We start from the raw sequence: 16,102 nt of genomic DNA, 5'->3' as shown, positions 1-16,102 counted from the left end.
AGAAGAGTGGTAAGTGATTTCCAGTGGGACAATTGTAAGAATTGGTTGGTATAAACTAAAAGTTATTCATAGGACAATTAATTGCCCCTACGCAATGGTATTCTGAACTACAGAGTTTAACCAAAAAATGTAAATAAATTCTTAAAATGTTTAAATAAATTGGTGGGTAATAAGGAATCCAAGATATTTGGATTTGGCCTGCCTTTGAGGTTTTTGTCAAGGAGAACAATCAGTGTTCTTCACAGCAAAGGTTTTTTGGGGAGGGTTGATACAGTAATGCTCTGGATAGTTTTGGGTTAGATTCAGTGTGACAATTTTTGTGGTTCTAAGAGCATGTTATTTTCTGTATGAGGAGTCCTATCACAGATACATAAAAACAAATAGTATCCCTTGAGATGTATCTGAAAATAAGATATTAAGTTTTATAAATAGCACAGCAATAAATTTTAGGTATGTGATCACAGTACAGCATCGATAAAGAGAGAAAGAATTTGGGGAGAACTGCCGAAATATTACTTTTAAAATTAAATGAGGTTATTATAGTTGATAAGGCTTCTCAAACACTTTTCAATGTAGTGAGAAGCAGTGGTCTCAAATGCTGGTTTTTGACGAATTTTTTGCTGTTCTTCATTGAAATGAATATCAGAACATTGTAGTAAGTGTAGTTTATAGTGCCTACTGTATTTCATCAATTTTAAGGTGTATATTTTCCCACATTTTAACATTTCTGAAATTGAGATATTTTGTAATCATTGGCTCCTAAACATCATTGTTGGTTGTGAAATAGTTGCCACTGTCTACATATATGTGAACTCAAGAATTAACCCTGCTTGTATGACTAGACAACTGCAACCCATTGATGTTACTTAATGTACTGTTTAAGGACCGTTTATGGAAGAGATTACCATTCCTGAGTTGCCTTCTGGAACCCGTGGTTAGTTACATCTTCTGGTGACCCTTTTTGTAAGATCAAGAAATATATGGCATGGGAACTTGTATAGTCAGTTGCTTGGATGAGAGTCCCAGAGGCAATAGAACACTTTTATTTATTTATTTACTTACTTATAAAGATTTTATTTATTTGAGAGAGAGAGCATGCATAAGCAGTGGGGAGGGTCAGAGGGAGAGGGGCAAGCAGACTCCCCACTGAGCAGGGAGCCTGATGTGGTGCTTGATCTCAGGACCCTGAGATCATGACCTGAGCCAAAGGCAGATGCTCAACCGACTGAGCCACCCAGGTGCCCCTAGAGGAACACTTTTAAAAGAAATATTGCATCACTAATTCTCTAAATGGTACAGAGGATGATTTTATGGAAAAAGAAAGAGTACCAATGACTGTGAGTTAAAAAGCAATTTAGATATCAGATTGTGAATTTGAAGACATTTTTCAGAATCTCTTTTTTTATTATTATGTTCAATTAGCCGGCGTATAGTACATCATTAGTTTTTGATGTAGTGTTCAGCAATTCATTAGTTGCATATAACACCCAGTGCTCATTACCACACGTGCCCTCCTTAGTACCAAGAATAATTTGAATTTATTTTGCTTTTTAAAATATAAACATGAGTATCATAATTAATGTCTAAATAAGTTTAAAAGAGCTTTCCCAACAAATAAAAAATAAAAAATTCAAAGTGATAAGTAGGCATATGTCCTAGCTTAATTTGGAGGTTTTTGTCTTTCTTAGTACATAAAATAATGGTGCACATTGATACTGCTGGTATCTTGGAGTCAATGAAATGTAGTTAATTCATTCAGTTTAAAGGACTGAGATTATCTTAAAATTGTACTCATTTTTTGGTGTTATTTATTTTATGAAGTCATGGTGATCATAGATAAATGGTTGGTATGTTTTAAGTGTCCTTTCTTAGTAAAATAAAAAAGTGGCACCCCATGTTGGTTCCCCCCATTTTTTGGGAAATTTCATTGGCCTGTGAAATTCAGAGATCCAGCAGCCACTGTTATAAAAAGTCTAGCATAAATTATTTATTTATTTATTTATTATTTATTTATATAATAAATAAATCTTATTTATTATATAAAATACATATTTATTAAAGATTTTATTTTAATTTATTTATATAAATAAATAAAATTAAAGATTTTATTTATTAATTAGAGCACAAGCAGGAGGAGCGGCAGGCAGAGGGAGAGGGCAAAGCAGACTGCTTGCTGAGCAGAGAGCCCAACAGGGGGCTCGATCCCAGGACCCTCGGATCATGACGTGAGCTGAAGGCAGATACTTAACTGTGACTGAGCCAGCCAGGTGCCCCTATCTTAATATTTTCGACTACAGGTTAATTTTTTTAATTTGAACAGGTTTCACAGAATGGTTGCCAACAAAATACTAGGTGCTGACAGCGTGCTTTTGTTTTAATTTGTATTTTTTGCTTCTGCTTTGTCTCTTGTTACTTTGCCTTAACATATCCCATGGAATTAAGTTTACTGTGTTAATAGGTACCACTTAAAAAGAATGGTAAAAAAAATTATGGCTGTTGGTCATTCTTTATGTATGAGGGATACTTTGAGCAACACTGGAAGGCTCTTCTCACCAAAAATGTCTCTTTTTTAGCTTGTCTGAGATTTTTATCTTTCAGCCATTCTTTATATTTGAGACACTGACAGTTAGAAGCTCCATGAAGGCAGGTATTGTGTCTGTCTTGTTTAGTGCTGTACCTATAGCATCCATTCCACTTCTTAGCACAAAGTAGGTGTTCCATGAATATTTATTCAATTAATAAATGAAGGCGAATGTTATTTGTGATGTTAAAACATTATTGGTCATAGTTAAGCCCATGATGTGCTAATTTATTTAATAGAAGAAGAGAAGAGCTTATAGAACACATGACTTTTGTTCAGCATGAGCAGGCCACTAAAATTTTTTGTTTGCAAAGAAGAATAGGAACAGCAGGCCCAACAGAAAAGTGTAGAAAACCATTTTGGCTTACTTCATTACATATCTTAGAATGGTTCTGTTAACAAGTTGCAGAGGAAAAGAAGGGCTGAGGAGGGGTGTGTATGTGTGTGTGTTTACTATCTCTATGGTTTTGTCACCATGAGAATAAACTTCCTTGTGAAATTGTTTAGCTCAAGTAGGTTAGAAACAGAAGTGTTCTCAAGTTGCATTACAGTAAATACAGCCCATTATTTATTGTCTGTTTCCTAAGGAAATACCTGAGCATTGATCCTTTGGGAACCTACTTTTAGTATCTTTTCCAAAGAAGTAAATTCCCATTTATCCCTCTCAGGACCAGATCACACAGCCATTAGTTTTGCTAGGATTTAACAATACTTCTGATTTTTCCGCTCATCAGTGTGCCTTCAAATCCTTTGTATTTGAAACACAAAGCATATTTTGTTCATCATCTTTATGTGTTAAAGATACCATATTGCCAAGTATCAGCCTCTCTGGAAGAACTCAAATTCATTTTTTTACTTGCTACTGTATAGATCAGCAGTTAAGCAACCATAATAAGTAGATATGATCAGTCGTCTTACTCAAAGTTGCAGTTTAGCTTTTACCTTAGGATCCTTCTGAGGAAATTGGTCCTTGTAATAGAAGGACTGCTAAAAGACCTTGATTTAGTGCTTAAAAATCAGTGATTTGGTGGCAATAGAGTGGCTAAATTGGGAGATAATATGTTCTTTGCTCTTACCCATTATTCAGTTTCTGTTTTGTAAACTTCCTGTATGTGGAAATATTTAGAGCAATACTTATTTTAAGTCAATATGAAGTTTATTTGGCAACTAAAAATTTACATCGAAAATATGAACTATTTTTCCTTGAGTTACTAATGAGGTTATGTAATATAATTTTTTTTGGAATTGTTCTTAAATTTAAGTTTTTAAAATAAACTACATTGTTTGCTGAAATCAGAACTTTTTTGTACTTTGGCATTTTATAGATGGGCTGTTCATTATAAACTTGACTTGTTTCTGTGTATAGTCCTAAATATATACAGAGGGATATCCAAGTCAGTCGACGTTTAATCTCAGTGGATATCAGGGAAAAACAAATGAGAGGAAGTAAAGGGATATTATTTCATACCTGTCATATTGCCAAAAAGTTAAGAGTTCTGACAGTATTAATATTGGTAAGGATGAGGGGAAATGGGAATTTTTAACCATTGCCGATGTCAGAGAAATATAATTTAAACTGAAAACCTCCATTTCAGAGAAACCTCTCTTCAGAGGCAGAAGAGAAAGAAAATAAGCATTGAGCCAGAATGTGAAGCACATCACAGGCAGTCTGCTAAGAGATCTCAGTGATCTAAAGAGAGCTCACCCTTTTATATGGCCAGATACAGCCCATTACATACATGTTCTCAAGATAAATTGTAAGTAGTGCTCAAGTCAGAGGACTTGATAGCAACATTTCTCACACATAGTTCATTCTAAATCAGTTGGTAATTGGGGTGACCATATGTATTTGTTAAATGGCTAAAAATAAGCTTGTATTCTTATGATAGGAGGTAATTTTGCAACTTGGAGCTATGTGGCCAGCTAGTTAGGTTCCTGTCTTCCCACAGAAACTGGCAGAAAGAAGGTGCTATCTCCTTTGGTGCAAATTACATTTCAAAGAGTCCTGGGTTGCTGCTTAGAAGCTTGCTTACTTACTTATTTATTATTTAAAATAAGCTGCACACCCAACATGGCTCTTGAACTCACGATCCCGAGATCAAGAGTGCATGATCTAGTGACTGAGCCAGCTGGGGTGCCTAGAAGCTTATTTAGCTTTTAAAAAGTTTTACATATATTTCAAAGGGATAGAGAAAGAATTTACAAGTTTTCTAGAGAAAGTGTTCTAAGAAAAATGTGGGGGTTATCTCTTCCCTTATTTATTTATTTAATTTAATTTAATTTTATTTTATTTTAAGTAGGCTTTATGCCCAATGTGGGGCTCAAACTTACAACCTTGAGATCCACAGTCTCATGTTCTACTGACTGAGCCAGCCAGGTGCTCCATTCTTCCCCTGTTTTTAACAAGAAGAATGAAACTTCTCATTTTTTATGCCCTTACACTGATGGGTAAATTGATCTAAGCACTGTAGTGGGAGATTTGCAGTGTTCTGGTAGAGTTGAAGATGTGCATACTCTATGATCCAGCACTTTTATTTGTAGTTGAATCCCAGAAAAACTCTTTTTTTTTTTTTTTATAAAAGAAGATTTATTTATTCATTTGAGAGAGAGAGAGAGGGAAAGCTAGTGAGTGTGGTGGGGAGGGGTGGAGGGAGAGGGAGAGAATCCTGAGCAGACTCCCTGCTGAGCATGGAGCCTGATGCAGGCTCCATCCCACACCCTGAGATCATGACCTGAGTGGAAATCAAGAGTTAGTTGCTAAACTGACTGAGCCAGCCAGGCGGCCCCCAGAAAAACTCTTAATACATGTTTATAAGAGACTTGTAATATTGCATATTAACAGTGCAACAACAGAAACAACCAAGTGTCTGTGAAGAGAATGAATAGACAAATTTTGGTATATTTACACAGTATAATACAGCATTGAAAGTGAGTGAACTAGAGCTATGAAATCAGCATGAGTACCTGTTATCAATACTGTTAAATACTAAATCAAGTTATAGAAGAACATGCACAGTATATTTATATAATATTTAAAAACATGCAGAACAATACTTGTGTAGAACAATGCATATCTTTATGGATATATATGTTAGTAAAAGTATAATGCAATGATAAACACCAAAATCAGAAAGTGATTTTGATTTCCCTCTGAGGAGGAAAATGTATAATGGGTTCAGCAAGGTTTTCAAGTGTGCCTGTAATATTTTATTTCTTAATAAAGGGAGATCTTAAGTAAAGAATGTTAAAATTTAGTTTATTTGGGTAGTGGGTACTTGGATGTTTGTTTTATTATTATCTAGATTCTTTGTAACGTTTAAATATTGATATGTATTAATATGATTAAATGCTTAAAAAAAGAGAGCCAGAGGAAAAAAGGGGCTAGAGAAATGGGTGGTAGTTGGGGGGTAATCAGTCTGCTTATATTTCATATTTGCATGCTAAAGGTAACGATCTAGTAAAAGTTCATGCAGGAGACTGGGATAGTTACAGTTACAGGAGCAGAGTCCTTGAGAAAAAAAAAGTCCTTGAGAAGAAAAACAAGGGGATCCAGTGCAGAAGGAATTTGTTTGACTTTTGATAGGAGTAAGGTCAATGTGTTGACACAGGAGAGAAGACAGAATAAATAGTAGGAAGAGGAAGTAGTTCTCTTCTGAGTTTAGGGTGACTTCTGAGTTTAGGTCCAGGTTTGCCTGCGACTAAGAGATTTCCCAAGCTGCAGGACTTTCAGTGCTAAAACTGGGAGAGTCCTGGGCATACCAGGGTGGTTGGCCATCTTCTGGTATTCCTTGACAAAATGAAAAAGCATGATCATCTGTTGGGAGTGAGAGGGGGATGAGGCTTTAAGGTAAAATGAGAAGTAATTATCTTAAGGCCAGGAGAGCAAATTCACCGAGCTTTGCTAAGGGTCTGCTGAAATTTATGGGTATAATTTTAAAGTTCATATAGTTGTGTTTCTTTGTCATCTCATTCAGCTGTACAAGTGAAGGTACTGTGTTAAGTGGAAAGTTGGTTTTAACTGTGATTTGACTGTGATAGAGAAGAGAGGAGCAAGAGTGAGGGCGTAGGTAAGGAAATGATTATAGTGATGAATCAAGTCTCAGGCTGGGGAAGAGGGAAAGAAGAAAGGAGAGGAAGGATAGCGGGAGAAGTAACTCTGAATCTGTTGGCAATCCACAGATTTCTAGAAGTGAACTGGAAAGATAGGCAGTGAGGAGAGTGGGATGCTTGAAACTGAGATTTTTGACATGGCATAGTCACTGGTTATCAATGTGATTACGAGTAGGGGCTGGAGTGGGGAGAAGGAAAGGTTTTGGGTATGGGAGTGATCAGTCCATGGGTGTGATTTTAGTGATTAAGGCAAGTTTTGGTGCTCTGTAAACAATCACTAAGGTGTTTCCTTTTCATATGCCAAGAGTCTTCTGTTTCTTGTTTTATTCTGCTTAAACAGTGCCTCAAATTGTAGATTGTATTGTTGTTCTGGAATGAAGATGGTTGTAAATAAGTAAATGGATAAAAGCAAATTTTGTTTAATCAGTACATGGCCTTATCTATGTCTTGCTTAGTAGTTGGTTAAGTTTCAAACATTAACATCCAAGCTAATGATCCCACTGCCCATTAAGCTATTTTAGTCCCAAATAGGTTCAATAAGGACTTTGTGTCATGTATGGTTTTATATATAGTACATTTCTCTGCTAACTCTGATTTCCCTCTTTCTCTTTTTATAGGACCGCAGCTGAATGCGCAGCTAGAAGGTTGGCTCTCACAAGTACAGTCTACAAAAAGACCTGCTAGAGCCATTATTGCACCGTAAGTTTTAGGAGTCTTTACTCAGAATGTTTCATATATTAATTATTAATATAGAGTAGTATCTACAGATGGAACTAAAACATTGAAAAATAAATGCTATGTTGAGCTGAAGAAAGTATATTTAGTTATTTTCATAATTCCTTTGGCTTTCACTTTAACTGAAGGATAAGGAATTGGCTATTTTCTCGGGTGCAGTAATTTTAAAATTTATTTTTTGGTAATAAAACTGACTTTTAAAGCAGAGGGTGATTTGCAGTGCATAAACTTGGTGATTTCAGATTGATGTAAATGAGTAAGCTCTGTTTTAAATAATAAAAAGATACACTTTAATTTAGCTGACTCTTTCCTTATAATGAAAAAGTTGTGTTAAACATAATACCATGCAATATAGAGTAGCAACCAGATATTTGGGGAAGGTGTAGCTCTTTTTTTTCTTTTTTAAATAATGAAAAATCTGTGATTGTTTTGGCTTTGAATCTTAGAAGGCTTTCTAGAACTACAAGCTCACAAATACAGTTAACAGTGTGTCTGTATGTGATAGGAATTCACTTCATTTTGATTTGGTTTCCAGTGCTGACTTTCAAAACACATTTTTTAAAGCACATGTTAACTGTTTTCCAAGAAGAGTGAAGTTTGGAGTTTGTCCCAATTCTTTCACAGCAGTGTCTTTTATGTAACTTCTGTTGAGTTAGGTTTGGTGCCCTGATGAATAAAAAATAGTGAAAATAATAATAGCATCCACTTATTGAAGAGTATGAGCATTAAATATGTAAATACACACGAAGAGCCTACATTAATGTTTGGCACTAGGTATTTAATGTGTCAAACATTTTGTTAAGTGGTCCATTTATATGATCTAACTTGATTTCATTTAATAGATATAGGAGGCTGACTGTACCACTTATAAGGTATGTGACATACAAGTTACTTAATTTCTTATGCCTTTGTCTCATTGGAATATTAATAGTACCTCCATATAGTTTTTTGGGGATTGAGTTCATCTTTATAAACTTTTAGCATAATAACTTAGGCTATTATTTATTTAGTCATTCAGCAAATACGTACCCAGCTAAATGCCAGGTGTTCTTCTTAGTCCTGCTTTTTATTTCATTAAGGTGTTTTGGGGAGGTTTTATCTTGTTCTTTTGTTTGGGACATATTCCTGTTTCTCAGTTTAGTTGACTCTCTGTGTTTGTTTTTATGTATGAGTCTTCAAAGAGTGGCCTCCTGTAGGAGATGAACCTTATCTTTCAACCTTGCCCTAGCTCTTGGTTGTCTCTGAAACCTTTGTGATTGTCTAAGCAGCCTGATTTATTCTTGATAAGTCCCAGTTTTTGAAAGTGTGCCAAGATTTGTCAGTGTTCTGAAGGGGTCGGATCTCAGGCAACCCCTAGGTATAGGCTGATTGGAAGCCAGACCTTCCGGCAGCAGATTTTGAAATATGCAGATATATATAGTCCTGTGGGACTGTAGTTGTAAACTCTGTTGGCCTCCAGACCAGGTGGTCTAAAGGTGTCCTCTGGGCCACAATGGCAAAAATTAGGGCTTCAGGTGAGTGTATAAACTCCTTTCTTGGAGGTACTGGCAAATGTAGTGAGGCTTAGGGAGAGTGTAAAGATGGTGTCCCCTGGCCTACTTTCCCTGAAAGCACCTCCACAGCCTCCAGATGTGTGGCAGATGTGACATGTGGCCCTTAGGCTGAAGCTCTGGAACAAGTAAATAGGTCTGTTCCACAGAAAGACTACGGATGTGTTTCAGACTGCTGTGTGGTGCCCTGGAGGTGGTAGTCTGCCAAGAACTGTCTCTCTTCAATTGTTACAGCCCTGTTGGACCCAGGAACACAAGCCCCCCTGGCCACCAGAGCAGGTGATCAAGGAGTGTCCCCTGTATAGACTGCATGCACCTGCCAGCTTTAGCAAGGCCACAGGAGAGCTTTCACAGGGCTGTAGGAGAGCACAGGGCTGGGTTGCTCTGTTGGTGCTATCAAGGCAGAGGGAGAGCACCTTAAAGTCCCTGCCAGTGCCTCCATCCCTGGAGAGAGTTCCAACAGGCCCCTGCCCCTTTGATAGATGTTTTAAGATTAGCCGGTGAAACTCCTTCACATATAGTCTGGGCACTTTTCAAATTGCTGCTTTTGCGCTGGTTTCCAGGGTGACTGAGTCTGCATGTGAGCCCTTTAAGAGAAGTATCTCAGTTTCCTGCAGCATTTTGGGTCTCCAGGATGTGAGCCCTCTTGGTGTTCAAAGCCAGATGTTTTGGGGGTTCATCTCTCTGTTACAGTTCCCAAGGATTGGGGTATGTGATGTGGGGCATTAACGCTTCACTCCTCAGGGAGAAACTCTGGATTTGTGAGATTCCTCCTGATTGTGAGTCCCCGTGCCAAGGGTGGGGTTTTGAGGAGACTGCGTCTTGCCTCTCCTTCCCATCTTGATGTGACTCTTTGACCATTTGTTGCAAAGGAGCTATAGTTTTCAGGTCTTTTCCAGAGGGAATTGTTCGATATGTAGCACTAGATTTGGTGTGTCCATGGATGTGAGTTTAGGATCTTGCTCTGCTGCCATCTTGGACTACCCCCTAGTGCTGCGTTTTGAATAAACTAAAATTGCTACTTTCATGATGCTTATATTTTAGTACTTGGGAAAACAGACAGTAAACAAATAATTTCATAAAGGCATACATCAAAGATATTGTGTGTTTGGTTCTAGACCACTGCAATTAATGAATATGGCAATAAAATAAGTCAAATGAATTTGTTTCCCAGTATGTAAAATTTGTGTTTATACTATAATGTATTCTATTAAGTGTATAATAGCATTACATCTAAGAAAAACAGTGCGCATACCTTAATTAGAAAATACTTATTGCTAAAAAATGTTAACCATTCAGTGAGTTATAATCACTGATCACACATAGCTATAACAAATATAATAATAATAATAATTGTTATTATTAATAATAATAAAGTTTGGAATATTTCAGAAATTACCAAAATGTGACACAGAGACATGAAGTGAGCAAATGTTGTTGGAAAAATGGCACTGATGAACTTGTTTGATTCAAGGTTGCCACAAACCTTCACAATTCATAAAACAAAACAAAAAAACCAAACAACAGTGCAGTATCTGTAGCACAGTACAGCAAAGCACAATAAAACGAGGCATACCTGTGTATTCTGTATCAGGTGCTAATGGATGCTAAGAATAATAAAGCTGATAAGAGAATTTAGAGTGACAGTATGGGTAGGGAGGTGCTAGTTTATACAGGATAGTAAGAAAAAGTCTCCCTGATAAGGTAACATTTGAGCCTAAATAATACAAGAGAGAGGTTATGCAGATATGCAGGCAAAGGGCTTTCAGGTTGAGGAACAGCAAGTACAAAGGCTCTGCAGCAGGATATGCTTAGTGTATTTGAGGAAAAGCAAGGAGGACAGTGTAGCTGAAGTGATGTGTACAAGGGGAACAGTAGTGGATGAGATAGGCAGCAAGAGCTAGATCATGAGGAGGCTTTGTAGGCTCTTAAAAAACTTTGGTTTTTATTCTAGGTGATATGGCAAGTCATGAGAAATTTTGAGCAGAAAAGTGACATGACTTGACTTAGTTTTGAAAACAATTGTTCTTGCTATTATATGGATGGTCTGTTTTGTGGAAACAGGAAGTCGAGTTTAGGAGGCTTATTATAATAGTACAAGAAAGAGATGACATAGTGGCTTTGTTTGGGGGCTAGTGGTGGAGGTGATGAGAAGCAGTGTACTCTGTATATATTTGAAAGGTAGGCCCAGTAAAGTAGAAGAAGAGTCAGGAATGACTCTTGAGTTTTGGCCTATGAAACTGGAAAGATGGAATAGGTTTTATACTGCTAAGGGACAGACGGGTAGAGGTGGGAAGTAGACTTTAAGGTGTTTATGTAGAGCCTAGGATTATATTTTGACCATGTTAAATGTTTGAGATGCCTATTAGGTATCTTGTAAGTGGAGAGTTCAAATGGGCAGCTAGATGTATGAATCCGGAGTACAGAGAAAGGCCAGGCTGTGTTGATATGTATGTATCACACTTAAGGTCTAAACAGGCTGTGGTTGCCTAGTGGGGAAAATATAGAGAAGAGAAGAGGTTCAAAGGCTTAAGCCCTTAGGCGGGCTAACTGTATTTAGAGATTAGGATGAAGATGAGCATTTGCAAAGGAGGTGCTGAAGGAGGATCGGTGGGGCAGGAGGAAAACCAAGAGTGAGTGGTGTCTATAGGAGGCGAAAGGATGAAAAATGTGTCAGGGAGGAGACAATCAGCTATCTCAAATTATGCCAATAGGTCAAATAAGATGAGGACTGAGAATTGAAGATTGGGTTTGACAATATGGAGATCACTGGTGGCCTTGATATAGACAATTTCTGTGGAGGTGAAAGCATGATCGCAGTGGGGTCAAGAAGCAGAGAGGGAAATAAAGTGAGGATAGTTTTGTTTTTTTTTAAAAGATTTTATTTATTTATTTGAGAGAGAGAGAGAGCATGAGTGGGGTGAAGGGAGGAGGGAGAGGGAGAGAGAATCTCAAGGAGACTCTGAGCTGAGCGTGGAGCCAGACACAGGGCTCAATCTCACGACCCTGAGATCATGGCGTGAGCCAAAATCAAGAATCCGACACTTAACTGACTGAGTCACCCAGGTGTCCTGAGGGTAATTTTTTTTTTTTTTTAAGATTTTATTTATTTATTTGAGAGAGAGAAAGTGAGGGCATGAATGCAAGCGACAGAGAGGCAGAGGGAGAAGCAGACTCTCCACTGAGCAGGGAGCCTAAAACAGGACTCGATCCCAGGACCCTGGGATCATGACCTGAGCTGAGGGCAGATGCTTAACTAACTGAGCCATCCAGGTGCCCCAGGAAAATTCTTTTTTTTTTTTTTTTAAATGGACTTTTCTATAAATCAAGGAAATGGGGCAATGGGAATATGTTGTCCAGTGAGAAATTTTATGTAAGGTGGGAGATATTAAAGTGTTTATAATATAGGTGAAATGATCCAGTAGAGAAAGAAAAATTGATGCAGGAATGAAGGGGGGAAGTTTGCTTAATCCTTGATTGGGTGAGAAACAATGGATTAATAATCATCTCTTTATAGTAACTCATGACATAGGGTCTATGTCATTCTCATCATTTTGCTGGTATTTGACTATTGTATGCTACCTTCCTAGTTAAAACTTGTTTCAAATGTGGGAACTGTGCTAAATCAACATATAATTAAGTCAAGGTTAGTTATTCATGAAAATGCAGTTAGGCTAGTTTCCTTTTTATAGTTAGCTCTAAGTTGAAATTGGCAGTGGCCTGCGAAATGAAATGTTTGAGTCTAAGTTACGAATATATTGATTTGTAAAAGATTTCCAAGTTACTTTAGGTTTTAAAATGGGTACTTGAAGATAGTTTTGGCTTTGTTGTGCATGTTTCTGTTATATAGTGACTTTGTAGTTCTTTTTATGCATACATATATAATGCAATTTCAATTTTGTTAACATATGTAAACTTTAAATATAGTCAAGTGTATCTTATTATTATGGTTTCCAGAAGTAATTATTTTCCTTTCCAGAGGTGTGGATTTTTTTTGTTGTTGTTGTTAGAAAAGTAACAAGAAATATTTTATTGTTCTATAGGCGCAAAAGGGTCTTTGTTAAGAACATGCCTATTTAGTAATAGAAAACTTAAAATTTTAAGATTCCTACTTTTATTTCAAATCAAGTCTATTAAAATAAACATATTTTTTTAAGATTGCATTGTTAAGTAATCTCTACACCCAACCTCGGACTCGAACTTACAACCCTGAGGTCAAGAGTTGCATGCTCTAGTGTCTGAGCCAGCCAGGTGCCCCTAAAATACATTTTAACTTTTAAAGAATTCAGTTCTCTAGGATCAGCTTTTCTTAGATTTTGCCTTCATAGGCATAAATCATGTAAGGGGAGCCTTAAAAAACAAATATCTCAGAACCTAGATAGCATACTTTTAAAAGTTCTTAGATTGCTTATTTGTATATTGATGTAGATTAAGTAGAATAATGTTGTTGAAGAATAAATATTGACCCATAAACCAACTATTGATCAATCTTAATGATTCTAATCCATGGGGCATATAGGCAGGCGGCAGGTGTAGTTGGGGAATTCAAAAGAATTTAATTTGATTTAAAAACGTCCTTTGGTTGAATTTAGAACAACTTTACTTGTCTTGAGGTATAGGAAGCAGTATGTTGCCCAGGGATATATATTGAAATGATCTCATGAGCTAGAAGTTCCAAAAACCTTCCTACCATGACTGCCAGACACCTTGATGCCAGAATTGTTGTTTATCTTGCAGTATGCAGGAGTAACTCAGCAACCCTTAGAATGGAGCTGTGCATTAAGTATGTATCACTTAAGAAACCTCTTATTGAATATAAAAATATAAGCAAATAATTGGGAGGGGGCTTACTTATACAATAAAGCAGATCCTATGGATGTTGAAGCTGGCCTCATACATTTAAAGTGGAGTTTGATTTGTTTTTAGTAGTGAACCTAGTAGGAGTAGTATGGAGTAAAGGATACTTTTACTTTTCATTGTGTACCTTTCTTTATTGTTTGACTTTTTTATACTCTGTGCATGTGTTACTTTTTTTTTTTAAGATTTTATTTTTTTATGTGACACAGAGAGAGAGCTAGTGAAAGAGAGGGAGAGAGAGAGAGCACAAGCAGGGAGAGCAGCAGGCAAGAGGCAGAGGGAGAAGCAGGCTCCCTGCTGAGCAAGGAGCCCAATGTGGGGTTCGATCCCAGGACTCTGGGATCATGACCTGAGCTCAAGGCAGACGCTTAACCAACTGAACCATCCAGCGCCCCTGCATGTATTATTTTTAACATTAAAAACTAGTTTAAAAAATTTAAGAGCTAGGAAACATTTATATAGAAGACCAGTTTACGTATAGTAAAGTATACCTGTTCAGCTCTACTGATGTATATGGTGAGACAATGAATCTTCATAAATCATGTAGTTAATTTAAATTATTGGAGATGTGTAACTTGTTTATTTCTAGTCCTTGTTTATTTTAAGCAGTAGGTTATTCATGGCAGTATCTCAGGTCCTGTATATTCTAGCAGTAAAACGATCTGGATATGCAACATTGTAGTTAGTTTATTCTTATTTGACTTGACTAACTTTAATAACTTCCCTTAGTTCATAATATTGTTTACTTAATATTTGTGAGATTCTATTTTGTAAAAATAAAATATTCTGAATAATGACTTTCTAACCTGAACATTTTTTGGGATATAATCATCTAATATTTTTCTATGAAGCAGGAATCTTGAGGGCCCCTGAGGAATGCCTATGAAAATAAAAGGACAAAAGACGAGGTGCAGCGAAACAGAATGGAGAGTTGCAATGTGAGGCTGCTGCTTCTGGAAACTGCTTAGAGCGAGTTGTTGTTCAGGTGGATCCCATGTGCTCACAAGTGTTTTGTTTTGTTTTTTTTAAAGATTTTATTTATTCATTCGACAGAGATAGAGACAGCCAGCGAGAGAGGGAACACAAGCAGGGGGAGTGGGAGAGGGAGAAGCAGGCTCAGAGCAGAGGAGCCTGATGTGGGGCTCGATCTCACAACGCCGGGATCACGCCCTGAGTCAAAGGCAGCCGCTTAACTGCTGTGCCACCCAGGCGCCCCTGTTGTTGTTGTTTTAATTGTTCTCCATATCCTCCTTGATGAAAAGCCTCTCATAGAATGTGTGGTAGACTTTTGGTATTCACACTTTATGCTATTCACCTGTAACCTTGAAGGTCTCAGAATGAGCAAGTGAAAGTCCATGTCATTTAGTAATTGGTAATTTTCCTGACATAGGAATTTAAATTATACCCACACTGCAAGGTTGCTTTGTGGGAAACTGTCATTTAACCAGTGAATGACCGTGGACAATGGCCTTGCCACCCTCGTTTGATTGCAGTTCTGTGTGGGGCACAGAAATTCTGGAAAGTAAGGAGCTAGACTTGGTGATATAAATGGTCTGCTGTGAAGGAGTAAAGGGAGAAGCAAAATCTCCCTGTGTTACAAGAAGGATCAGTTTTTAGAGGCATGGTTTTAGTCTAATGAGAAATGATAGATATTAAAGTATAATTTTGAGTTTGCCTTCATTGGGGTTACATTGGGAACAAGAGTGACCTGGAATAGCAGGGATGACTTTGCATTAAGGTTTCAAGAGCCTGTGAAATACTGATTGGGATACACTTTTACAATGTATATTCGATTATCTGCAGAGCTCACATTTTCATTGCTCTTCTCACTATAATGCACAAAAGAAAACAACCTTAGATGTTTCCTTAGTAAAGCCTCTTTTATTATGAGTGATCCCTTAATGAAACCTTGTTTCCACATATATTTAGAATCATAGATTCTATTAGCAAGAGAAAGGTCTAGGAGCAGAGGATCAGTGGAGAGATTTGATGATTATTACCATGGCTCTCTTCATTACCATGTATCTGGGCCAGGATAAAGGAAAGTACTAGAAATTCTTTTCTTTGGCTATGATTGTGGTCCTTTCATGAAGCAGAGTTTCTCATGATGTAAGTTAAGAAGGATGGTACACTTAATGATTTTTTAAAAAAATACTCTGTACTATATTCTCTTTTCAAGTTAAGACTCTCTCTTTTTGCTGAAATCATGGAATCTGAGTTCTATTATAAAACATATTTACCTCAGTTAATCATGCTTTCAAAACCACCC

General features: G+C 37.1%; 1 protein-coding gene across 7 annotated transcripts in view; it reads left to right on the top strand.

Moving 5' to 3' along the window:
• The window catches only part of MEMO1 (mediator of cell motility 1), a 114,744-nt gene that overhangs the window by 46,806 nt on the left and 51,836 nt on the right, over positions 1 to 16,102 (top strand). For 6 of the 7 annotated variants that reach the window (XM_040623067.1, XM_040623066.1, XM_040623068.1 and 3 more), the window contains exon 2: positions 7,309 to 7,390. In XM_040623067.1, the coding sequence (XP_040479001.1) occupies positions 7,309 to 7,390 (82 nt within the window). Of the gene's footprint in view, positions 1 to 7,308; positions 7,391 to 14,150; positions 14,819 to 16,102 lie in introns of those variants that run through there. The other variant, XM_040623071.1, reaches the window with a different exon arrangement.

Source organism: Ursus maritimus, unplaced genomic scaffold (assembly GCF_017311325.1).
Source record: "Ursus maritimus isolate PB19 unplaced genomic scaffold, ASM1731132v1 scaffold_6, whole genome shotgun sequence".
In the NCBI taxonomy this organism is placed as follows: domain Eukaryota; kingdom Metazoa; phylum Chordata; class Mammalia; order Carnivora; family Ursidae; genus Ursus; species Ursus maritimus.
This window is presented reverse-complemented; position numbering and strand designations above follow the sequence as displayed.